Here is a 22,495-nt window from a genome sequence, read left to right as displayed (position 1 = left end):
TACGTTACGTGACGGATCCACCTGCAGTGAATGCTGGGACCTCTTTTCGGCGCGAAATTTCGACATCAACTCTGGCATCCTTGGTGTTGACACAATCTACTTGTCATGCCTTTTAATTTTTACCGTTTTAACGTTTTTAGAAGTTCTAAGTGTGTCTTATTTTAGCTCCTGCAGCAGTTTTATGGATAGGGAGCTATATGACTCGATCAAAGCGGAAAATTATAGGTAAACTAGATCGCTTCTGTCATATTTAGTTGAGCTTGACAACTGCAGACGTGCGTTTCTTTAAAAAAAATATAAGATTGGATTCTTAAATCCGGAAGAATCCGAAAACGGATTTTGCGTTTCTTTACTAGACAGATAAGTCCAAGATCTCTCGGATCATGGTGCATCAAAGGAACCGAAGAATCCTTGCCTAGAGTAGATTTTTCGGTTCCTTTGACGCACCATCATTTGAGAGATCTTGGATTTTAAATCTGTTTAGTAAAGAAACGCAAAATCCGTCGTCAGATTTAAGAATCCAATCTTGTATTTTCTAAAAGAAACGCACCCCAGTTAATCCTGTGTTATTTTTTAGTGTTGCCAAAGATCTGTGTTTGAAAGGTGCCAAAGCAGACAGGCTAATCGACGGCATCACAGCTCTTCACCTTTTATCTGGACATGAAAGCCAGGAAGCTTCCAACATCTTAGAAGTGTGTGTAAAGCGAGCTGAATGTAATCCGAATGTCAAATCCATTGAAGGGTTGACCCCTGTCCATGTGGCTGCCCTGTGGGGTAGATATCGTAATTTAGAGATTTTGACAGCCTCTGGCGGAAACATCAGTGAAACTGATGACGAGGGAAATAATGCCCTGGATTTTACCGAGGATACACTATGTATCAAACTACTGCTTGAACTTGAGAGTTCAGGAGAGAGTCACATCTCTGCAAATGCACTTCAAGTGCAAAATGCAGGAATAATTGAACAGCCTGTTTGTTTAAAGACAAGAACTGATGATGATTCTGAGTTTTCAGAATCCTTTCACACAGCAATCGATGAAAGTATCCTTGATCGCACAGTTGTGACATTTCCAAAGCTGCATCCATGGAATGCTAGTCACTCTTCCATGTGTGGCCTTGATGATACTGTTGTTGATTCCTTTACCAACCTCAGCATTTCTAGTTACAGGTATGATGTCTAAAAATTGCTTTACTGAGCCTACTAGCACTGTAAAAATGTGTCTATCTACAGGGCTGTTGTTAAGCCTCTTTATGCTTCAAAGAAACTGGCTACATTATTTCAAGAAAGGGGAATCACCTGGATGTCGTCTTTGAAAGTCTTTTTCACGGTTTCAGTTGCCAGCTCATCTTCAATGCATTTGCCAGTCATACATGTTATAACTGGGAGGCAAAGCAGCCTAGTGTTAGTGCACTGGCTTCTGGATTGAACAGTCTGGGTTCCAGCCCTGGCCAGGTTATTTTGATATATTAGAAGTGAACAGGACACTTAGCTTGCATAAATTTAATGCTTCTCTCCAGCCAGCTTTATAAATGGACACCGAAAAATTTAATGTTGAGGAGGTAACCTAGGGATGGACTCACCCATACCCCTAGTTGTTTAATGGCAGCTTACAGAAAATGGGATAAGCTCTGGCAGTGTTGACCACTTGGGCTGCTGCAGATTTTACCTTTCATTATAACTCATTTAAATAATCCCCCATTTATAACCCCCTGCATTGTATACCTCACTGGCTGGTATTTGCCATTATGAGGAAGCTTCATACAAGGACCTCTTTGCTTTGTGTATTTGTTTCCTTACTTGTGGCTTGTGTTTTTTACTCTCATCAACTTAAAACATCTTAGGTTTTATAATGCTGGATACTGGTTTAATCTGCTCATTTGAAGTGCTATTTCTTTTTATACCGCATATAAGATCACCCACTTCTCCCTGGATATGAGCCCCCCCTTTTAAAAACCCACCCAAAGCCGATTATAACCCAAATTTTATCGTATGCATAACACTTCAGCCATTACAGTTTTGACCATTAATTTTTATTTAGCTTTGTGGACGATCAAACCTTAGACGAGACAAGTGGACAAAGGGCATTTGAACAACAGAGCTTTCACGAGAATGGTGGGTGCCTAAAATAAGTTGAGAGTAATCTGACAATAACAATTCTGGCAATAATGAAGGTCAATTCCAAAATTACTTGTCTTCAGTTACAATGTAGAACTCTGATCAAGTTTCCTAAACCACTGATATCAAATCTTGAACATAAACTATTTAGTATGTTATTTATCTCTTTTTGTCTTAAGGACCTTGTTCCATACTCCTGGCCTGAAAGTTGACTACAAGCAGTCTAAGGCTGGATAGGTTAGGATGGCTAACCTATCCAGCCTTAGATTGCTTGCAGTCAGCTTTCAGGCCAGGAGAATGGAACAAGGTTTTTAAGACAAAAAGAGATAGAAAAGAGACAATGCTGCAGCATGTCTTCTTGATCATACCACACCCTGTATCAATCATTATTTGGCGTTTTTGGTCTGGTTGGACCCTAACAGAAAAGAGTCTTGTATATAGCCTTGATTTCATGTGACACATGTAACACATTGTAGGTTCTTTTATGATATAAAAGTTAGTGGTATACCAAGTGGTAAAAAAAAAGAAAAGTGGTAACAAAATGATAAAAACGATAATGATATCATTTTTGATAACATTTTTGTTTTGTCTTTTTAACTACACTTAAATTTGTTGGTGTATGATCGAAACATCTTCAGATCATCTTCTTCAGTCATCTTCAGCAATCCTCAGTTATCTTTGGTAATCTTCAAAAAATGTTTGGAAATCTTCGGAAAATGTTCGTTTGGTCTTTGGACAAATTCTGGAAAATCTTCGGAAAGTGGTTGGAAATCGTCAGAAAATTGCTACAAACGTTGTTAAATATTGTGAATATTTTACACAATAAACAGAAAATTACATGGTCGCTGCTTGGAGATAGGAAATTTGTGTTCTTGTGTTGAAAAATATTCAACACTCGAAGATAAATTTTGCACCTCTGTGTGGCCATGTAATATCCTTTATGTAATTTCTCATTCAACAGATAAAAATATAGATTTCAAAACTCCATAAGGTGACTCCTTTTAATGATGTTGAAATTATTTAGTGAAAATATCTATCTTACAATGTTCCTTAAAATATGGTCCAATATTTCAACTGTTTACCATGATTGCTTCTTTTTAATGCTGTCCTTGGTCACCTGTTTGCTGTAATATCATCCCTAGCCTCTGTTTCCTTCTTAGGTTTTATTATGAACTTGGCATTCTTGAGATGAGTTCATGTTCCTTCTATGTCATTTACCAGTTCCTGTCTAAATGCACAGATTCTTTCTCTCTCAGATTCAATAACTGAAGACCTTGGTGACACGACAATTTTCTACGACTGGAAGGAATGCAGCACTGTATTTGACCAGTCAGCTGCAGTTTTGAATGACTCTGTAATTGTTCCAGAGACTCTTCAAAAACTCTCCGATAGTGAGCTCAGGAAAGAGTTACAAAAATATGGAGAAATTCCGGGTCCTATCATGCCAAGCACAAGGAATGTTTACATCAAAAGGCTGGCTAGACTTCATTGTGGTGCAACGAATTCAAAGGTAATATTGCTCAGAACTTGTATAATACTAACAGAATGGGAGAGAGCAAAAAGTGTAAACATAAATGTGGTACATGAGAAAGCACCCCTGGCTAGTGTATCACACCAAGGCTGTGGTCTAAGAAAAATTATGAAGAGCTCAAAGGTTCCTAACGATGAAATCCTGGGTGTGTAAGTTTTTTCCAGTCACCCAAAGGCAAGTAAAGTTAGTCGCCTGTGGCACCCGGGCACTTCTAGAGCACAGACCTGCATGCATTGCTCTCTGCCCCACAACATTGCCTGTTTTGCCAGCTTACAGAATGGAGAAGTGGGGAGGGGGTGAATGAGAATGGTTGTGGCAGGTTGTGGCAATGGGTTTAATAACCTGACCTCTGGCCTTGATTCTCGTAATCCCAATACATCAAGGTGGGGCCTGTTCATTCAGTCAGAAGAGTTAGTTGTTTCATTGGTGCCAGCAGTGTACAAACCTAAGGAATAGAGGGGTAAATTTCTAAAGAAACTGTGGTACTGCATCGGTGGGGAGTATAACAAGATAATTTGGTTTTATTGACTGGGTTGATAATGTGAATTGGCCACCATAAAGAGATTTGAAAGCTGACGTTTCGAGCGTTAGCCCTTTGTTGGAGTGACTCTAACGCTCGAAATGTCAGCTTTTGAATCTCTTTATGATGGCCAATTCATATTATCAACCCAGTTGATAAAACCCAATTACCTTACAAACCTAAGGGAATACCACTGATTAGGATGTTAGAATATTGCCAAACATCCATTTACAGTGAATACTTCTGAGAGAAGAGAAGTGACCCCACCCAGGGCTTGTCTTTATCCTGGAGTCCAGTTCACTTTATCCCACTTTCTAGTGCAAAGTCAGCTTCATCAATTTATCCCAGACTAGACTGCGCGCAGTCTCTCTTTTCCTCGAAAATCCACGAGGAAGAACGCAAAACAAGTAAGCACCTGAGCCTCACCGTAAGTGTGACTGTGAGCGTGACGTGCGACCAGCGCTAGAAGCCCGCGCGACTAGCGGCTCGCGGCAAAGCCACTCGCCGCTCGCACGTCACGCTCACAGTCGCTTACAGTCACGCTCGCACGCTCTCTTGTTTTGCGTTCTTCCCCACGGATTTTTGAGGAAAAGAGAGACTGCTCGCAGTCTAATCCCAGACTGCTTTTCAGACATTTGTTATCTCTATTCAAGGGAAATTCTGTTTAAGAAATGATTGAATCATCCAGACACTTGTACTTGTGGTTATATGCATTTGTGGTGTTCTTGTGTGATTTCCTTTAACCAATCAAAGCAGAGAGATTATTTTTGTTTCCTCCAATCAGGAGCAAAGCCTATTGCTCTTTGTGAATCGGTGCTTCCATTTTTTGCCCCATGACTTCTATGATTGAATATTTTCCTGCCCTTGTCACCTCTTACCTACTTACATGTGCACAGCTGCAGTTTTACTTTAAGGCGATTCCACTGAATGGACCATTTTCGTATTCTCGGTATTGGACTGGAACTAGCTTGTAATGGAGGCTCATGCGGGGGAATACATTAAAAAGAGATTAATATCATTTGCATTTGAAAAGACTCCCCCCAATAGCCTCACTTGCAAGCTAGTTCCAGTCCTATGCCAAGAATACTGCGGGCAATTTACGGGTCATAAACCCGCGCGCACGAGTGCGTGCACATACACAGAATTTTAAGATATTCTTCAGCTAAGCTCCACAGCGAAATCAATGTTTGTTTTCTCTGGTGCTAAACGAGCGTTGTGACCCCCATTTTTAATGCATCAATTTAACTGACACATGGTTGACTACGATATATCGCGAATCGGCGATTAAAAGAAAAGTTAAAAATTCTTTTTTTGAGTATATTCTTTTTTTTTATCTGAGTACTGTACAGAACGCGCCTGGTTACGCATGTAGAGAATTCTTTCATTTTGTTCAATCTTAATTCCTTTTCTATTAAAATTTGTTTCAAAGTCTCAACGTCTATTTTGTTGAAGGGCTCCAACATTTCACCAGTAATGCAAGAAATGACTTTTAACAAAGGTTACAGTTTCGCCTGCCTTCCTAGTAACTAGGGTTCCAAAGGAAAACCTAAGAGGTCAAAAGTTACTAAAAACCGCCATTCATGTTGTAGGAAAAAAAAAGCATGTTTTGCATTATTGCAAGTAATACCCACTCCTTTTTCGATGGAATCCCCTCGATATTATTGTTATCAACAGCGTGGGAAACATCAAGCAGTTATTTATCATAACATAACAATGTTTTTCAGGACACACAATATAATGAGTATCTTCCTGAGCTCAGAAAACATCTCGAAGGACGAGCGGCGACCCCGGATTTATTTGCTTGTGAAGAATCCATGTGCATTGAGTTTGACCGTAAAAAGAATTGGCGGGAGGGGTGAGTTGGTATTATATGTAAATGTTTTCATCAGTGATAGAGCGATTTTCGAATGAACCTGACAACCTGTTCCATGCTAGCTATTTGTATCATCCTGGTAGATGGAAGAATTTAAAGAACATTTGCGCGTTTTCCTGCTAAAAATACCCCTTATATGGAGGGCGCTGTTCGATTAACCTATCATAATGCTTGAAATTGGGTGAGGTCAGAGATTGGTTACTCGCAATCCACCCATCTGGGCTAGTTTGCTACTAGGGACCTTAAGCAAACCACGACGGCAACGGCAACGAGAACGTCACCAAACAAAAGGTTTAACGAGCAATGGCTGTGCACGTGCGTTTTTGTTTTTTCTGTTTTTTTCATTTGGAATTGAACGCTGGCATTACATATTTAGCTTGAGCAAGTTATGAGACCAATAGGCGCACTGAACAGATCTGGACAATTGCGAAATTCGAAGATAAAATATAAATTCATCTTTTACTAGGCGTTGTCCTCGGGGTCGCCGTCGTGATTGTTTATAGTCCCTATTAAACCAACTAAAACCGCCTGCGTTTTCCTCCGTTCGCTAAAGCCAAACAAATTGCTTCTTCCCACGAGTTGGTTAGTTGGTTTACTGTTTAGTTTACATTTACAAGTAATCAGACCAGTCGCTCGGTCTTTTTCGTGAAGGACTGTCAACTGAGAAACTGTATACGAAGCCTCTCGTATTGGAGTCATTGCCACGCATTTTTCTCCCTTACGCTTTTTCTAGTTTCTCCATCGAAAAAAAAATAAGCGACTGTACGAAGTCTTCTCTAACCATTATATCACATTTTTTTTTCCATTGCCTTACTCAGAACTGAAAAGTCATCTTTCAACTACTTACTAATTGACCCGCGTGTCACACAAAATTTACCAGCGAGAGCCAAAAAGATGACCGCAGAAGACGTTTTCAGAGTGTTCATTATGTCCATCTTCTACGTTGGGAAGGGTAAACGTTCAAGGCCGTACGCTCACCTCAACGAAGCTCTGAACTCTGCAAAGGTAAGGGATAAGTGATGTAACGTCTGCAGCGACTGGCAAATTCCAAAACGAGACGAAACAAAACGAGCTCTAGGCGTGTCGCGACAAACTAGTGGGTGGGACTACTTTACAGGTCGTCTTCAAGGGTAGACAAGTAAACCACGGAAAACCAAAGTTGACGGTTATCGGCGATTTATTGCATCAACATAAACGATCGTCAACTGAAATAACAATATGTAACGAATTTCTATTCAATTTAGCGGAAAAGTTGCGTAACAAATAGTCAAAACTTACACGAGACACGATAACAATACATCAAAAAAAAGCCAGCGTAAATACTACGCTAAGATACTAAATAAGATTCGATCACAGAAGTAAACAACAAAAGGAACTAATCAACAGCTCAATGCTTTCGAGCCTAAAAGGTGGGCGTTCACTCTAGTAACGTTCAGAACACTTTCTAATTTAGACGATTATAAATCAATTAACATTGTACAAATCTTTCTTTGTATTCCTTCGCCCATAGCTAAAAAAAACGTAACCTAATCAAAATGACAAAGGTACTCACATATCGGTCCCGCTTGAGCCAAGGGTTAGGAAATCAAAAAACATCAAGAGTTCAAGGTTGACAAGACCACGCGAGATGGAAAGAAAAACTACTTTAAAGGGACGCTAACTCAGCTTTTATATGCGCGTGGTGACGCTTAAAGGTCCGATTACAAAACCAATAAAAAAGAAGTAAACATTGTAACTACGTTCGCAACTAAGATAAAGAGACAATCATTAACTAATCAAAATTGACCTTTGTCTAGTGTCCTTAACAAGTGATTTATGTCTAACACTAAAAGAGATGGCGAGTTTTGTTTGCCATAGACCCTCAGTTGAAGAGTAGGCGTTTAGTTAAAGTCTGAAATATATACAAGCTAGGAAAACAAGCTAGGATATGAGTTTAATTTGGAAAATAGGCGGGAAAAGTCAATAATCCAATTTACAATAGGTTTAGTTTTGCTCCTGATTTGCTGAGATTGTAGCATATTTTTGGACAGACCAGGTTGCACGCGTATTTCAATTCAATCACAGAGCCATGATATAACAGGCGTTAAAAGTTCATGTAGTTCGCACACTTTAAAAAAACTTTCCCAATTTTTGCTTCAATTTTTTCCTTATTAAATAATGGAAAAAATTAAGTTACCAAAAAAACCTCCTGGCATGGTGATATTTTGAATACAGTTAAGAAGAACTTATCAGATCGAGACTTTAGCTCTCAAGCTGACCCCGCAAGAGAAAATTGAACTTGAAATTATCCATATTTCAATTAAAACGGACGTTTCGCGTTAGTTGAAAACACAATAACACACGCTTTAAGCATTCTTAAGAGGTTTGACATTAACTTTCTCCAGAATGCTTGAGAATTTAATCGCGGGGTCACTTAAATACGAACTAAAGTGAATTGTTTTAAATAGTACTTCCAAAGGTTACCGTGCTATGGGTAGATTTTTGGTAGATAATTTTTGCACTTATTGCTCGAACTTTGAGCGGAATCCGTCTTAAGTTTTATTTTAATTCACAAACCTGCCACATCGCTGCTTTTACTTAGAACTTTGGAGTTGCGATACAGCATGGGAACTAACATTTTGTAACGTGTATAGTTTTATTTCAACCCTAAGTTAGACTATGCCAGCTAATTGTTCTTTTTAAAGCAAGTTATCATCATCTTTTACTGATTTTTTTCCCCGACAGCAAAATCCCAAAATTCAGCAAATTAAAGACATATGGTCGGCCGGTCTAGGAGTTGTGTCTCTGCATATATTTCAGAGCGTGATTCCAGTCGAGGCGTACACACGTGAAGCGTGTATGATAGACGCGTTAGGTAAGTTCTATGCAGTAACACATTTGAAGAGGTTTAATACAACTTATACATTTAGGATAATAGCAAGTATCAGACCAGTGCGGAGATACTATAAAACAGTGAAATAAGTTACTTCGAAGCCAAGTAAAGGAATTTTGTAACTTTACGCGTTTCTTGTTGAACTCTCGCTAGGTGGACTCCATATTGTCTTATTTTTCACATTTTTCGCAAGGCGAACGATCGACGTCACATCAAAAGATGTATCACGTGTAAAAACACAATCCTTTCTTTTGGTTCAAAATGCGCCCGCGTAACACACTTCCATTGCTGTCAATCCAGTATTCAGAGCCCGCACTTTTTCGGTCAGTGGTGATCAAACTCTTGACGAAATCAGAAACCAAAACCAGGAAATCCTGGTTCCGGTTTGATATGCGCAGGGCGTCCAAATTTAATATGATCCCTGAACATGCGCAGAGAGAGTAACCGCCGATTTAATGCTGGGTAACTTTCCGATTTCTCCCAGAAGTCTCGATTTCTTGTTGCTATCTAAAAGGATCGCGGCTTATGAGATTGCGCGTTCTCCTTCCTAGTTAGGGCCTCCGTTTCTTTCAGTCAGGCGAACCTGTCATAATCCTTCAGGGCTGTGCTCTAGAGGCGCCCGGGTGCCACAGGTGACCAGCTTTTGCCTGTGAGCAACAACAACAACAACAACAAGGTCTATTTGAACTGTAAAAAACTGGAAAAATCTACTTTTTTCATGTAAGCTTTAGAGCTGCGCACCCAGGATTTCATGGTTAGGAACCATTGGGCTCGTAATTTTTCTTAGACCGCAACCTTAACCCTTAGTCCTTTTATCTCTGTTTCGACAGGTCTCTCCCGTCTAACCAACAAAAAGAGGGGAGACTATTACGGCAGAGCGCAAACATGGCCACAGTCGAAGAGGAGAGAAATGGGCGTCTTTCTTTTAAAGCGAGCACTCAAAATATTACTTAGTGAGGGAGAAAGACAGCTGCGTGCTGGAGATTTGCGTATCACCCAAACTTCATAGGTGAGTCAGGCTATTTCACTGTAAAATAATTACGTGGCTTTGGGCCGTGGAAACAGATTACGATCAAACAACTTGATAAAAAAATTGGCTAAACTTTATCTGAGACTTAAGCGCTTGGTTTAAAAGGCGTAGTTACTGATTTCGATGTTTCATCGACAGATCCATTGTCCATTTTCAAGCACCAAGTAGGATCCACATGTTCCTTTATCGACGTGAAAATAGGCTCCTTTTAACGTCATTTTTATGCCATTTTTACGCCGTTTTTACATTTTAAATCTTCAGGTCTAAACTTTTTAATCATTTTAACAATATTGTTTACTTGCTTTTTAAGACAAATCTTCGAAAAGCTCTCTTAACAAAACCTACTGGCATGTAAACAGTTTTGACTAATCTGCAAAATTTTATACTTGTCTGTAATTTAAGAAAAAAGAAACATTGTTTAAGTAGAATATGTCTGAAGGGGCACCAGTCGTACTTCAGAAGAGTTATGAAACAGCAAAAATCAACGACAACTTATTTTATGACAGTTTCAGTGACATGTTTTAGCCTAAGATGTGAATATTTAATGTATATAGAAACTATATGTTATTTATTGTTGTTTTCAAGGCCGTTTTAGGTAGTATGCCAAAGGGCCCACGAATTCGTAAAAATGTAAAAAATAAGGCCAAAAAAATGATAGTTAAGTTCTGCAAATTGGTTTTGATCGGTTTTAAAACCTCGACGGCCGAAGTAATCAAAAAGTAACTTCTGAAAAAGAAGTTTATTTTTTTTGTTAACTCTCAGTCTGTGTAAATAAATATACTAAACCTACAAGGCGATTTTACGAAGTTTACGAAAGTGGAGATCAAAGTAGTGTAAATTAGACAGTTAACGCTTTCTTTGCCTGTTAGTAGAGGCGTTTCACCCGTGCTACTGAAGACACGGGAAAAATGGCGTCAGCCATTTTGTTTTTGGACACTTCTCATTGGCCAAAACGTAACACATTCCTGCTGATTGGATGAAGTGTCCCGCGCGTTTTTCGTGAACCAATCAGCTAGCGGGGATGAAAGAAGATGGGGAAAAAAAGCCAGAAAAAAACGCTTGCCCAGATTTCGAAATTTCCTTAGAAGTAACTTCTAGGAATCAAGGACGCAGGCAATTGGGAATTTAATCTTTACCGTTACCCAGGAATTTTAAGATTTTTTTTAGCTCTAGTACGTCGGGTAAGACGGCCAGAATTCTAAGTAGTATTCATATTTCTGACGTTTTTTTCCCAAGAAAATGTAGTGCAGAAGTTTTACTTATTTCCACTTGAAGCTCTCGGCTCAGAAAGAGTTGAGTATCAAAAGAGTAAATTTTTTTATGGAGCTTCTAGCACGAGAAGGATAAATCTTTTTAGAATTATAGAACATAGTTGTATATTTAGAAAATATACGTTTGTTTAAACATCGACGTATTAAGCAGTTGTTGAGTTGTAAATAAATCTGTTTCAAGTTAAAATACGACCTTATATTTGTCTCTTCAAGAAATAACGCGCACTCTTGTTTGGACTGAACGTCATTTGTTTTTGCAATGGGTCTGACCTGAAAATATTCATGTTCTTTCCTTGATAATTTGAAAGAAAAAGCTCGCCCTGCTGTGCTGCGGTGAATCTAAATCATTTTAAAACGAAGACAGAAATGCAGTGCACAATTGATTGCGGAGAAGAACATTCTAAAATCTCACGTTTTACATTCCATTTTCGTAACAAATGGAAAAATTGTGGTGTTCTTTTTTTCAGTTGATGTCACAATAAGGATATCAAATAACTGCCCAATCATGGGTATACAAATTACGGTCATTTTCGTGACGTAAACGGTTACCATGTAACCACACTAACAACCCGTTTTTAACACCCTTAATTTGCGCTCAAAAACGAGTCTAGTGACTCCAATTTTTTTTGCCAAGTTGTGGCAGTGAGTTCTGGACCTCTTTTTGGGATTAAGGATTGCAATGAAGCCCGGCGCTCCCTTAATTTGTTTTCAAACTTTGCGAAAAGTCGAATCTTCACACGCTGCTCATAATTCGATAATAAACCATGGGGGTTACAAAACTCGTTTTTGAATCACAGTTAAGGGTATTGTTAACAGGTTATGCGTGGCCATGGTAACTTGAATGGTAGTATCGATCCAGCAAAGTAGAAGTCCTAAAAAAACTGTACAAAACTGTTACCACCCATCTCAAGACTCAAAGCTTGTTAAATTAATTTCGTTACTACACACAGACTTCAACTACTGACAGAATCATTTAATTTACAATATTAGGCTATTTACATTGATTTATACAAATTGTACAAATTAAATTAATCCCCAACCATATCTATGATCAGTTCTAGTATTTTGGGGGCAATCTCCCTGGGACTGGGAGACATTCAATTGTCATGCTTACGAACCCCACGCGCGCATGAAATCTCAAAACAAACGGAATTCAACACCTTATCCCACCCTACGTCAAGTCTTAAACCCCCTCACCCGAGGGGTTCATGTCGACAATGCAGCAGTCTCACACCCGAGGGAAATAGTTGCAAGGGCGGGGAAGGGGCAGGGGGGTGGGAGCTCGTATCAACCGAAGTTTTTGTTTGTTATATCAACATGAGATGAAAGATCGTTTTCTCTTGGAGAAGTCTGCTAAAACGTTCTGTCGAGTTTTCCAGTATCCTGGACAAGTGTCACCGTAAGATGCCACTTGAACTTTACCCTTGCGGGATTTCAGCTTCAACATATAAACCCCTGCAGTCATACCGTCATAGTCGCGATATTCCAAATGATAGGTGCAAATGTATTTCTCAAGATCCGTGTCATACACAATGAAGAAAAACAGTTTCACAGCTATGTCGTCTTCGTTTTCTTGCAACGGTTCTGGCTTTAGGTATTGTCCAACCTTCACGGCAAACCGGCCGAGGGAAATTTCCTCTCTCGTGAAGAATGTCATATTCAAAGTATTGAACACGCTTTCTCCCCAAACGTCCACAAGCTCAAAGATAGCGTCGGCAATTTCATCGGCTTCGCTACACTTTCCCTCTGACGCCAAACGCGACATTTGTGAAGTCGCCACGCAGAACATTGCGTTCATAGACTCGATGGCCGTTGAATTAGGGAACAAACTTTGCTGCTTCGGCCAGTAGAGCGCATCTTCGAAGGCTGACAAAATTTCTTCCAGTGCTTCGTCTCGGCAGATTGTTTCTTCATCATCATCAAAGTCGGTGAAGTCAGAATCGAAATCTACGTACACCCATTCGTCGTCGTTCGCCTGGCGAATGAAAGCGTTCTTGTTTTTGCACACGCAGGAACAACAGTGGCCCATGCTAGACGGAGCGTCTGTGTAACGCAAACCAAAGCTCATCGGATTCTGTTCTCGCTTGTGATGGAGTCAGAACGTTTGCTCGTAACCTCATGGGAACGTAAAACGATGAAAATGTGCAAGATCTCTGCTTAAATTGTCTCGTGCAGCAGTCACGTCCCGAAATGTCGAGCAGAGAAGTTTATTTTTTGTGATAGGCATTGAGTCCAAGGTACAATAGGGTCATTCAATGCCGCCTACCGGAAAAACCGCATTGCTATATGCAAAATATGTTTCTCGTCACGTCTCATTATAACTGCGCACAAACTGAATAAACCTGAATAGCTTACAAGTATTCAATATTGGTTTGTTAATTCACGCTACATGCACATTTGATTAATTACATTTTAATAGAGCTTCTAAATACAACGGTAGCACAATACTCTAGTAGCCGTTCGCATTAAAACTACCAATGACGTTACGTTCTGCGAGTAAGTTAATGAGTTAATGGAAGATAATATCTTACTAGTATCATAAGTTATTCCAAGTTCTGCTTAGTAATGGTAAAACAACGGAAACCGACGTTTTAATACCGATTTTAGTTACCGTTCTTTCAGCCTTCGGACCTGAATTTTGTAATTCTCGATCCCTGAAAAGACCCTAATTTTCGTCATTACCGGGTGCCGATGAAAGCCTGTGCACTGCAAAACTCGGCGTGCTTGCTAACGATGCCTGGAGATTGGGCAGAGGTCTCTTGCCTGTTCCCATCGCTCTTCGCGCACCCTTTTTCTTGAGTGCCACACCAATTACTTACCAATTTAATAGACTACTCAGCCAATCTCACGCCTTAGTAAAACAAAACAAAAACCAACGACAAAAACCACAAGCAATCGCCTGATTACTTTCGATACTCGTTTGAAAACCGCTCTTCTCACCCGCGCCTTGAACATGGTGAAAGTCTTTGCGGCGAAAAAGGATGCTTGATCTTGCCGCAACACTGATTCACTCCCAATGCCAACGTTGTTACTGTTTTTCTGGTGTTTCTGTCTTGTTCCTTCATTTTCGTATTTCAGTTTTTTGTTTGTTTTTTGTTAGACATGACTAATTGATCTTAATTAGTTTGTATCTTGTTCTCACTGTGAAAATATGTTCTCACAAAGAAGCCCTTATTTTGAATATATACTATGAGAGTTTGAAAACAGACAGCGAAAACAATTCTCTTTAGTAGGCTCCCTACAGAGTTAAACATTTTAGGAGAATAATCACATTTTTTTATCGGGTTAAACATCTGTTGTTAAACATTTATTTGAAATGACAGTATTCTTCACTTAGCTCGTAATCCGTTGATTCAACCGCTACAGTGTGCTCGATTTTCGCCACTCCCTCGTGTCCGACCTACGGCGTTCCTCCAAACAGCGGCTGGCAATCGAGCCGTTGCAGTCTGGTCATCGTTTCATCAGAATAGCACTCGTTAAGAATTTGAATTTAGGAAGGAAATAATCACAGACATCTTTATAATGCAAATAATTAACAGCCCCGGAATGAGGTCAATTGATTGTTTTTGTTATTGCACAAGCAAAAAGCGAACAAACTGTTCAGTGTACCAGCGGTACAGGAGTTACATAATACTGGCTATTGACAAGGCCAAAAACGCCGGTCCCGGTCTTTGCACTTTCCATTACTCGCTGCTAGTTCTTCTGTCTGCTGGTAGCTTAACTGCTTTGTATTATTAAACAAGAGCCTTAATAAGAATTGCTTTGAATCACAGTGGTTCAATGCTAGAATTACCATACTTTGCAAGAGCGCTTTCTTCTTTATAATTCAAATCCCTCAGCATATCTTCTCTTACTGTCCAGTATGAAGGGCAATTTTTTCCGTATTTTGTAATTTGTAAATGCCTGCCAGAGCACACGAGGCAAAGGACATAGAACCTTTGCAAAATGTTGCTACATTCCAAGAAGTACTTTAACAAGAAAGCGTTTGTTTCTGCATCTCTCACTTCGAAGAAGTACAATCGCAAGATTCGATCGTCGCTTTCGTAGAACTGTTCGGGCTTAAAGTACTGCCCAGCGAGGACAACTGCACTTTTCGTTTCGATTCTCTCGCGTGGGAACGACTTAATCTTCAGAAATTCAAACGGTTTGCTGCCCCAAGCGCTTCTCAATCGTAGGATCATTTTTACAATTACGTCGGCAGTACTATAGTCTCCACCTTCGGCCAAACGGCTGATTTCTTCACAAGCGTCCACGAATAATTCGCTCACTGACTCTGAAAACTCGGAGCTCCAAGAAACGTCGTGTTTACTCGTCCAACAAAGGGCTTTCTCCAATTTTGAGGTGATTTCTCGTAGAGTGCTGTCTTCAAGACAAACGTTCGTCAACTGCGTCGCCGAAATTTCTGCCGAATGCCTTCTCCTTTTTACATCTTTTCTTTTCGCCTTATCTGTGACGTGCATGTCTGCTTCGTATTCAGACCGAGAAGGACAACTTCCCATCTTAACACAGAGCGATTCGAAACGTTGAAAAGTCAGAACACAATGCGGACAAACTTACATGAATCTCAAAACACCCGCCAAGGACAATAACTGTGTTTGTTTATTATCGATATTGAACGACCGAAGTATATCTGCAATTGCTCTCTTAAATCTATTATTCATGCTAATCTCTAAATATAGATATTTTATGCAAGCAGAATCAATATGGCGTATCGAAACTCCTTCAAAATTTCACGCTTTCGAATAACGATTCATTAAAGTTCTTTGATGTCGCTCCACCCACACGTCATGTGATTGCTAATGGGAAGAGTTCGTTACTATGGAAACTTCTAACTCTCGAATGGATGGTCTGCTTTCGCTACAAGACCACATATGGAAACGAATATTTTTAGCTGGACAGTTAACTTGGTTAGTTTACTTTTTTTTTCTTCAAAAAAAACTTTTAGATCCATTGTTTTGTTTTTACAATAACTGAACTTTCCTTATTTGCTGTGTTTCAATGATGCGACTAGTCTCATAAATAAAGAAAATCCACCTGTCTGTGTCAGTTCTCACTTCTATAGTTTGATTTTCAATCTCAAGCACGAACTCGTTAAGAAAAGCCGTGAAGCCTCATAGAAATAGATATCGTTTGTATAATGTTATTTAGCCGGTCAATTTTTCCCAATAAAATGGCAATTTTTTTATTTGGCGCACACTTCAAACACATGAACACTATACAGACCTATAATTATTAATTGTGCAGATTTTCAGCGCAATTACGGAAAAGTCAACACGCGCAAATACTTTGCACATCGTTTGTGGCTTAACGAAATGATAATTACTAACGCTTTGGATAAACTGCACTGACAAATGATTTGTTCGTAATTGTGAGTGTTGAGACCTGGAAAGAAAGTACAACGCTTAATATTTTACTGGAAGAAAGTTTATGCCGTTGGGGTGTTGTGTTATTAGAGCCCTGGCCAAATGGATTCGCAAGTAGACGCAACATAAAAAATTAAGTCTTCTCGCGACTCCGTTTAGCCAGGCCTTGCGTGACCTTGCGTTGACTCGCGATTACTTGCGCTCACTTTGATCGAGATCAAATTTGCACGCAAGTCGACGCGAGTTTTTCATCGTTTTGTCACCTAACCCAAGTCAACGCAAGTTGTTTAGCAACCTATTAGCCAATGAAATACAGGATTTTGGCCGCGCTGCGAATGGCGTGTACTTGCGTGGAAACTTGCGATTCCGTTTGCGATTCCGGAAGTTTCTATGCGTAACTTGCGGCTACTTACGAGTCCATTTGGCCAGAGTTTTATTGTTATAGCGTGAATGAGTGAGTGACTGTCCTGTTCACGACCAAATCCGACTTTTTAGCCCAAGCGCCCGAATAGGATCGAGTGAATGAGTGAGTGATTGTCTTGTTCACGACCAAATCCGACTTTTAACATGTAAATTTAAAATAAAGTATTAAATTCATAACATCCAGCTTATACTGATCACCGGTAAAATGGCATGCAATTTTGGAGCCCGTAAAGTAAACATCGTTAAATTGATAGATTCATAAACTGGTAACTGAAGTGCAATAGTTCTGATTCCAGAGAAATCAGAAGAACTTAAAATGAACTTAAAATTTGGGCGTCACTTCGTTAAATGCAGAATGAGATAAACAAAGCGCTACAAAAAAAAAGATTAATTGGCAAAGTGCTTAGCATCTTCTCGATCCCGACAAGCTAAAGTGATTGGGCTAGTAGACGTGTTATGAAAAGTAAAAAAAATCAACTCTACTCTAAGGAGAAAACAATGAGAAAGAGATTTGTAATGACTGGTCAGGCACACGGACCGTGGACCACTGTGATCGCTTAAAAAAGTTCTAGTACCAATATAATTATGAGTGTTTTTGAAAATTTAAATCTAATTTACCAATGCTAAATTAATTCCAAGTTGACTTGATTCATAATCCATGTTGATTTTATTCTTCACCACATTGATACAAGGAGAAGTCCTTGTGATGTCATATATTTGACAATTATTCCACGAGTGCGCGTTGGATATGAGATGGTAGATAGCCAACTACGCACCTCGGTGGCTATAATCATGTTATATCCGACAAGCACGAGTGGAAGAATTGTTTTATTAAAAACGCCCCCAAAATATAGAAAACTAAACTAAAATAAAAAATAAAAACGTCCCAAAAAAACAAATCACGCGTACGCTTACCATATTTGTAGAGCATGGTATAATGGCTCATAACCCATGATGGCTAAGCCAATGAAAACTCCTGAATTGCATTACCCAGTTTTCAGTAAATGGAAAAAATCCGGCTTGCGTAATGCGTGACACGAAAGAACGCGCGAGCAGCAAAAATGGCCGCGCAAGACTGAAGAAAGCCCCAAAGGGAAGGACATCATCAAAGGCTACGCCCTTTCTCGGTTATTTTCTTCCGTGCTTTGAACAGTTTGTATAAAACTTTCGAGAGGAAGACAAAAAGAATACCTGCCTGGAGTGAAAACACTGACGGTGTACCCAGCGTTTGTGAGCTCCTCAATGGAGGGTTGAACGAAAAAAAAATCTTTCCTCATTCTTGTCAAAGTCAGTATTTACTTTTTTCTTCCGAATAAATTTGGAAGAAGCCAGTCAAGCTAAAAACCATGCAAGGAAGAAAGGAATTATTGTAAAGATCTCAATCTATCACTGCCGGTGGCTGACCCTGCTAATCCGCCTGTTCTGCAGGCTGATAGCTCTTCAAATCGAAGTTTATTACGTCACAAAAGTTACGATCATCTCGACTAACATCTGACTGAAACGTGCGAAGCTAATCTGATACAAATAGAAAAGAGAAATTAGTTTCTATACGTTTCGTATATTGAACAACGCGTCGTATATCTGGTTCCATCCCATCTTTTTCTTTTTTTGATTATCTATACTCCCTGCTAGCATACTGTTTGTTCTTGGGGAGTTCTTTTGTGTTTCTATTGCGTCAAAAAGTTTTGTCTATATAGGCCTTATACGTATGCAACAGAATCAATCGCTTGAAAATGAAATAGCACGAAGTAATGAGTAGTTAAAATCATTGATTTTCTCCGTCGACGGGCTCTGCAAATCAATTTTTATGTTGTTTAAAGGTCTTTATTTAACTAGGAGGAATGTTGAAATACAGCTTAACAGAGTTCGATCTGCAAAGAATGGTTTTAATTCTTAATGTTAAAAATACGTGACGCGTGTTATTTTTTACGGTCGAACCGGAAGCCTAAAGCCGCTGTATAAAAGACTTCATTTTCTTTACTCACTGCAAGGATCAAACAATTCATTATGGGTGAAAGCTCATGGGACGTTATTGTTTTGTGTTGTTTACTTGCATATTTGCATTTAGTTAATACATGCATTTACGCATCGATTCACACTCAACTTCCTTCATAGCGTCAATAACATTGTATCAGCTTGCTGATTTACCGGCTTCTGGTCACGATCGATGCGCTGACAGATTGCCGAGAAAATCGCATTTGCAGCATAAATGGGGTGCTTTCCAATCAAAGCATTCAGGAGATTGCCAGACGACGAACTGGATCTTGATAACGCTCCGTTACTTGAAGAAACTTCAAGATCGGAGGACCCAAGCGAGGATCGCGATCTTGTCTGGTCGTCAAAACATGGTCGAGATTTAAATAACCAGTCTACAGACTCCAGATTAGAAACGCTGTTGCTCAAACTGGAGCACGCTCACAACATGAGAGAAAAAGTCCAGCGGTTGAAATCGAAGACAGAACTTGAAAACTACAGGTTAAAGATAATTGGTATTCTCAATGCGGCAACAATGGAAATGAGTCGCTTGACGAAAGAACGCAAACACCACGAAGTGGAAAGAGTCGTAAAAGAGATTATGCAACTGAAAAATGCCCTTGGGGATGACTTTTTCGAAGCTGCGCAGATCAACGCCTTCGGCAGGGAAATTACAGAACTGGGATCGTTCTTGTTAACAGGTGGACAATACTTTAAGCCGGTAATGATACAAGAAGACGATGACAACATTGTGAAACTTTATTTCTTCGTCGTTTCTGAAGCGGAAACGACCAAGGTTTTGTTTCGTTATTATCTAGAGCACGCAAGCTTTCTGGACGAGTACTTCGCACTGGGACTTGTTACTCCTGAGGGGCACACCCAGGTAGAAATCTACGGCAACTCATGTCCGCCTTATTGGAAAATTCGACGAGATGTCATCAATAACGCGACAGTTCGTCTCTCTCGAACGTACGATAACGAGGATTATGACATTGACAACTCTAACGAATATGATTTTTTACAATGGGGTTTTTCGGAATGAAGCCATGGAAAAAAATAGTATTTAAACGGTAATTATTACAAACGAAGGTTTCTTTTCTCGCAAACAAGAAGGTAAATCTAAATGTTTCTCCTTTCACATTTACGTTTAGAATGTTTTAAAAAGTTTTACGTGCGTTGATTCTTTCACTTTCGTAGTTACGTAGTTCAACAAACGCAACCTAATGTTTACATTGAGCAGTTTATCTATATAGTTAGCTTTTAGTATATTAGGTCATATTTTGATAATTACAAATAGATATATTCCTTTCAGAAGTGGCCCAATGAAAAATATTAGTTTGGTAGATTTCTAACGTTAATGTATGTACTTTTAAAAATGTTCTTAGAAATGCATGAGTTGAACATTTCAAGAATGCAAATGATTCAGTCATTTTAGAGGTAAAACAATAGATACATGTAAATAGCGCGCGCGCGCCATGTTACTTTCACTTTTCACAGTCAATCATGAATTCCCAGGGGGAGGGGTACTCCCTTATATGGGCTATATAGGTATGTGCGGCCCCAAAGTGTATAGGTTTTCAGCTGCTTTGGTCATAAATAGAGTATCGATTTTGGCCAATTTGGTCAGAAACATGATATGTTTTTTGCACTCTGGTCTTGAATTAAGTATGTTTTTTAGAAGAAGCTACTTTTTCATAGTTATCGATAAGACCATCAACAAAAGCCCTGCATAAATTATGTTTAGAGCAACTGTGCCAGCGGCAACGGCCGTAAATAGGGTAGGGAAAATCGCAGATCAGGGTCATAAATAGGGTAAGGGTTTTGGGAAGCGGGCCGCACACCCCCTCCCGATTTTTCTGGGAGTACCCCCGGGCATGAATACGAAAAATCATGCATACTTAATAATATAGAGGTAACTGTAAAAGAGGTTTGACTGTGTTTTACAAATGCAATATCATCCGTGAAATAATTCTCGTATTGTTATCTGCTGGCGGTAGATATGTCGTCGCTAATCCACAATGACAAAATCTCGACGAAATCTTTTTGATGAAAATTAAAATGAAACATAAAATAAGTAAATCACTTTATTTAAGTGTCAAAGTGTTCGGCACTATTGTACTAATTGGGGACACTGAAATAAGCAAACAAATATTGTAAATTAAACAGAAACTTAATTGACAACTTAATCAAAACTAAAGTAATGAGAATTAAACTATCGGTCAGGTGAAACAAAATTAACTATGCAGGTCGATGTACAGCCGTACGTATATATACACCGAATATCAAGTGACATTTCTCTCTTAGGTGCATGAGCTGATTTTCTTTTTTTGTAAGGGGATTTTCCAGATATAGTCAAACCTCTCCTTGATATGGCTAGTTCACTTGAATTCAAGCAGGTTTAAGAGACACCAGAAATCGCATAATAACTCTATTTTATACGGATACCTCAATAATACGGAGACTTCCATAATACGGACTCTCTTCGCGATAACGGTCTTTGTTTAAAGAGTCTCGACTATCTTTTCCAAACACCAAAAAAGCATTATGAAAAGTGCCATAGATCCAATTTGTCAATTTCTAATTTAATAAGAGATAAAACCGCTAAAGATTGGCCAAAAATGATTGATCTGTAATTAAGTGGGTCACTAATTTTGTGAGAATTCTTCAAGCTTGTTGGCAATGAAATGAGACAAGATCACTGAACAACTTCGTAGTTATTAGAGAACATTTTGGTGAGAGGAACAGAAGGCGGCTAAATCATTTACTTTTTCATTTTTTTTTCCTTTTTTCTAAGGATAAGATTTTCCATATTGGCTAATATTTGGTGAAAAATAATGACACGTTTATCCGTTAGTTGTAAACTAGCCAGAATTTTGCTTTCAGACATAACGAACTTTTCATTCCATCTACATCATTAAATTATTTTAAATTATACATAAGACAAAGCTCAAATCAGTGCTGATTTCCTGTATATAGAGGAAAATAAATTAGCACACTCGGGCAATTCCTTTTTTAGCCATATTTTTCATGGCCTTAATGCGCCCGCAATGTTTTTTAACGTTTAGCCTAATTGATATAATTTGATAATGGAGTGCTTCGGGATAATTTGATAAAAAAAATATGTTAATAAGACACAGTATCTTTTGTACGTAGCATTTTACCATTGTAGTTATCAGTTTTTTAGCTATTAATTTAATTTTACAGTAGTCAGTGTATGATTATTTTATAACAATCTTTTACTTTATGTGAATTATTTTTAATAAAGAACCCGGAGCTGAAGGTAAGTCTCCCAATTCTATGAGTCCTATGTAAGTACAGTAATAGTAAGAAAGCTTTAACTACATGAAAACGAACGATCTTTATCATCCTCCTCCAATTAATTGTATTGCTGGATGCACTGTTGAGCAATTATTGGCTTGACATTGTCAAAAATCTTTGTGGTTGTTTCTCGTCAAGTTGCGCTCTCCACGCGGCAATTCAATGATGGCGGTCGCATCCCTTAAGAACTTGCGTCGTTGTCAG

The 22,495-nt window shown here is 39.0% G+C and overlaps 3 protein-coding genes across 4 annotated transcripts; 2 read left to right on the top strand and 1 right to left on the bottom strand.

Moving 5' to 3' along the window:
• The first annotated feature begins 155 nt into the window (after positions 1-155).
• Positions 156-11,400, top strand: LOC145500493 (uncharacterized). 2 transcript variants are annotated; one of them, XM_081480028.1, is made up of 9 exons: positions 156-225; positions 578-1,168; positions 2,040-2,113; positions 3,373-3,626; positions 5,892-6,022; positions 6,859-7,045; positions 8,765-8,894; positions 9,743-9,921; positions 10,081-11,400. In XM_081480028.1, the coding sequence occupies exons 1-8, from the start codon at positions 182-184 to the stop codon at positions 9,919-9,921; spliced, it is 1,590 nt and encodes a 529-aa protein (XP_081336154.1). In that variant the 5' UTR covers positions 156-181; the 3' UTR covers positions 10,081-11,400. The 2 variants fall into 2 exon arrangements, with proteins under 2 accessions (XP_081336154.1, XP_081336162.1); XM_081480036.1 differs by lacking the exons at positions 8,765-8,894; positions 10,081-11,400 and having other exon boundaries at positions 9,743-9,888.
• A 776-nt stretch (positions 11,401-12,176) lies between these two features.
• Positions 12,177-13,455, bottom strand: LOC145500534 (uncharacterized). Its single transcript, XM_081480061.1, has one exon. The coding sequence runs from the start codon at positions 13,279-13,281 to the stop codon at positions 12,526-12,528; it is 756 nt and encodes a 251-aa protein (XP_081336187.1). The 5' UTR covers positions 13,282-13,455; the 3' UTR covers positions 12,177-12,525.
• Positions 13,456-18,928: 5,473 nt separating this feature from the next.
• LOC145483936 (uncharacterized) lies at positions 18,929-22,251 on the top strand. The gene has a single exon (XM_081462512.1). The coding sequence runs from the start codon at positions 19,209-19,211 to the stop codon at positions 20,013-20,015; it is 807 nt and encodes a 268-aa protein (XP_081318638.1). The 5' UTR covers positions 18,929-19,208; the 3' UTR covers positions 20,016-22,251.
• The last annotated feature ends 244 nt before the right edge of the window (positions 22,252-22,495 follow it).

Source organism: Orbicella franksi, chromosome 1, assembly GCF_964199315.1.
Source record: "Orbicella franksi chromosome 1, jaOrbFran1.1, whole genome shotgun sequence".
Lineage (NCBI taxonomy): Eukaryota > Metazoa > Cnidaria > Anthozoa > Scleractinia > Merulinidae > Orbicella > Orbicella franksi.
Note: the sequence above shows the minus strand (reverse complement) of the source record. Positions and strands in the feature narration are given on the sequence as shown.

Bases quoted from the DNA above. Each gene is read 5' to 3' on its own strand.
- LOC145483936 (XM_081462512.1), top strand. From the start codon at position 19,209: ATGGGGTGCTTTCCAATCAAAGCATTCAGGAGATTGCCAGACGACGAA.
- LOC145500493 (XM_081480028.1), top strand. From the start codon at position 182: ATGGATAGGGAGCTATATGACTCGATCAAAGCGGAAAATTATAG. The intron at 1,169-2,039 runs GTATGATGTCTA...ATTTTTATTTAG, and splicing joins CTCAGCATTTCTAGTTACAG to CTTTGTGGACGATCAAACCT. The intron at 3,627-5,891 runs GTAATATTGCTC...AATGTTTTTCAG, and splicing joins GTGGTGCAACGAATTCAAAG to GACACACAATATAATGAGTA.
- LOC145500534 (XM_081480061.1), bottom strand. From the start codon at position 13,281: ATGAGCTTTGGTTTGCGTTACACAGACGCTCCGTCTAGCATGGGCCAC.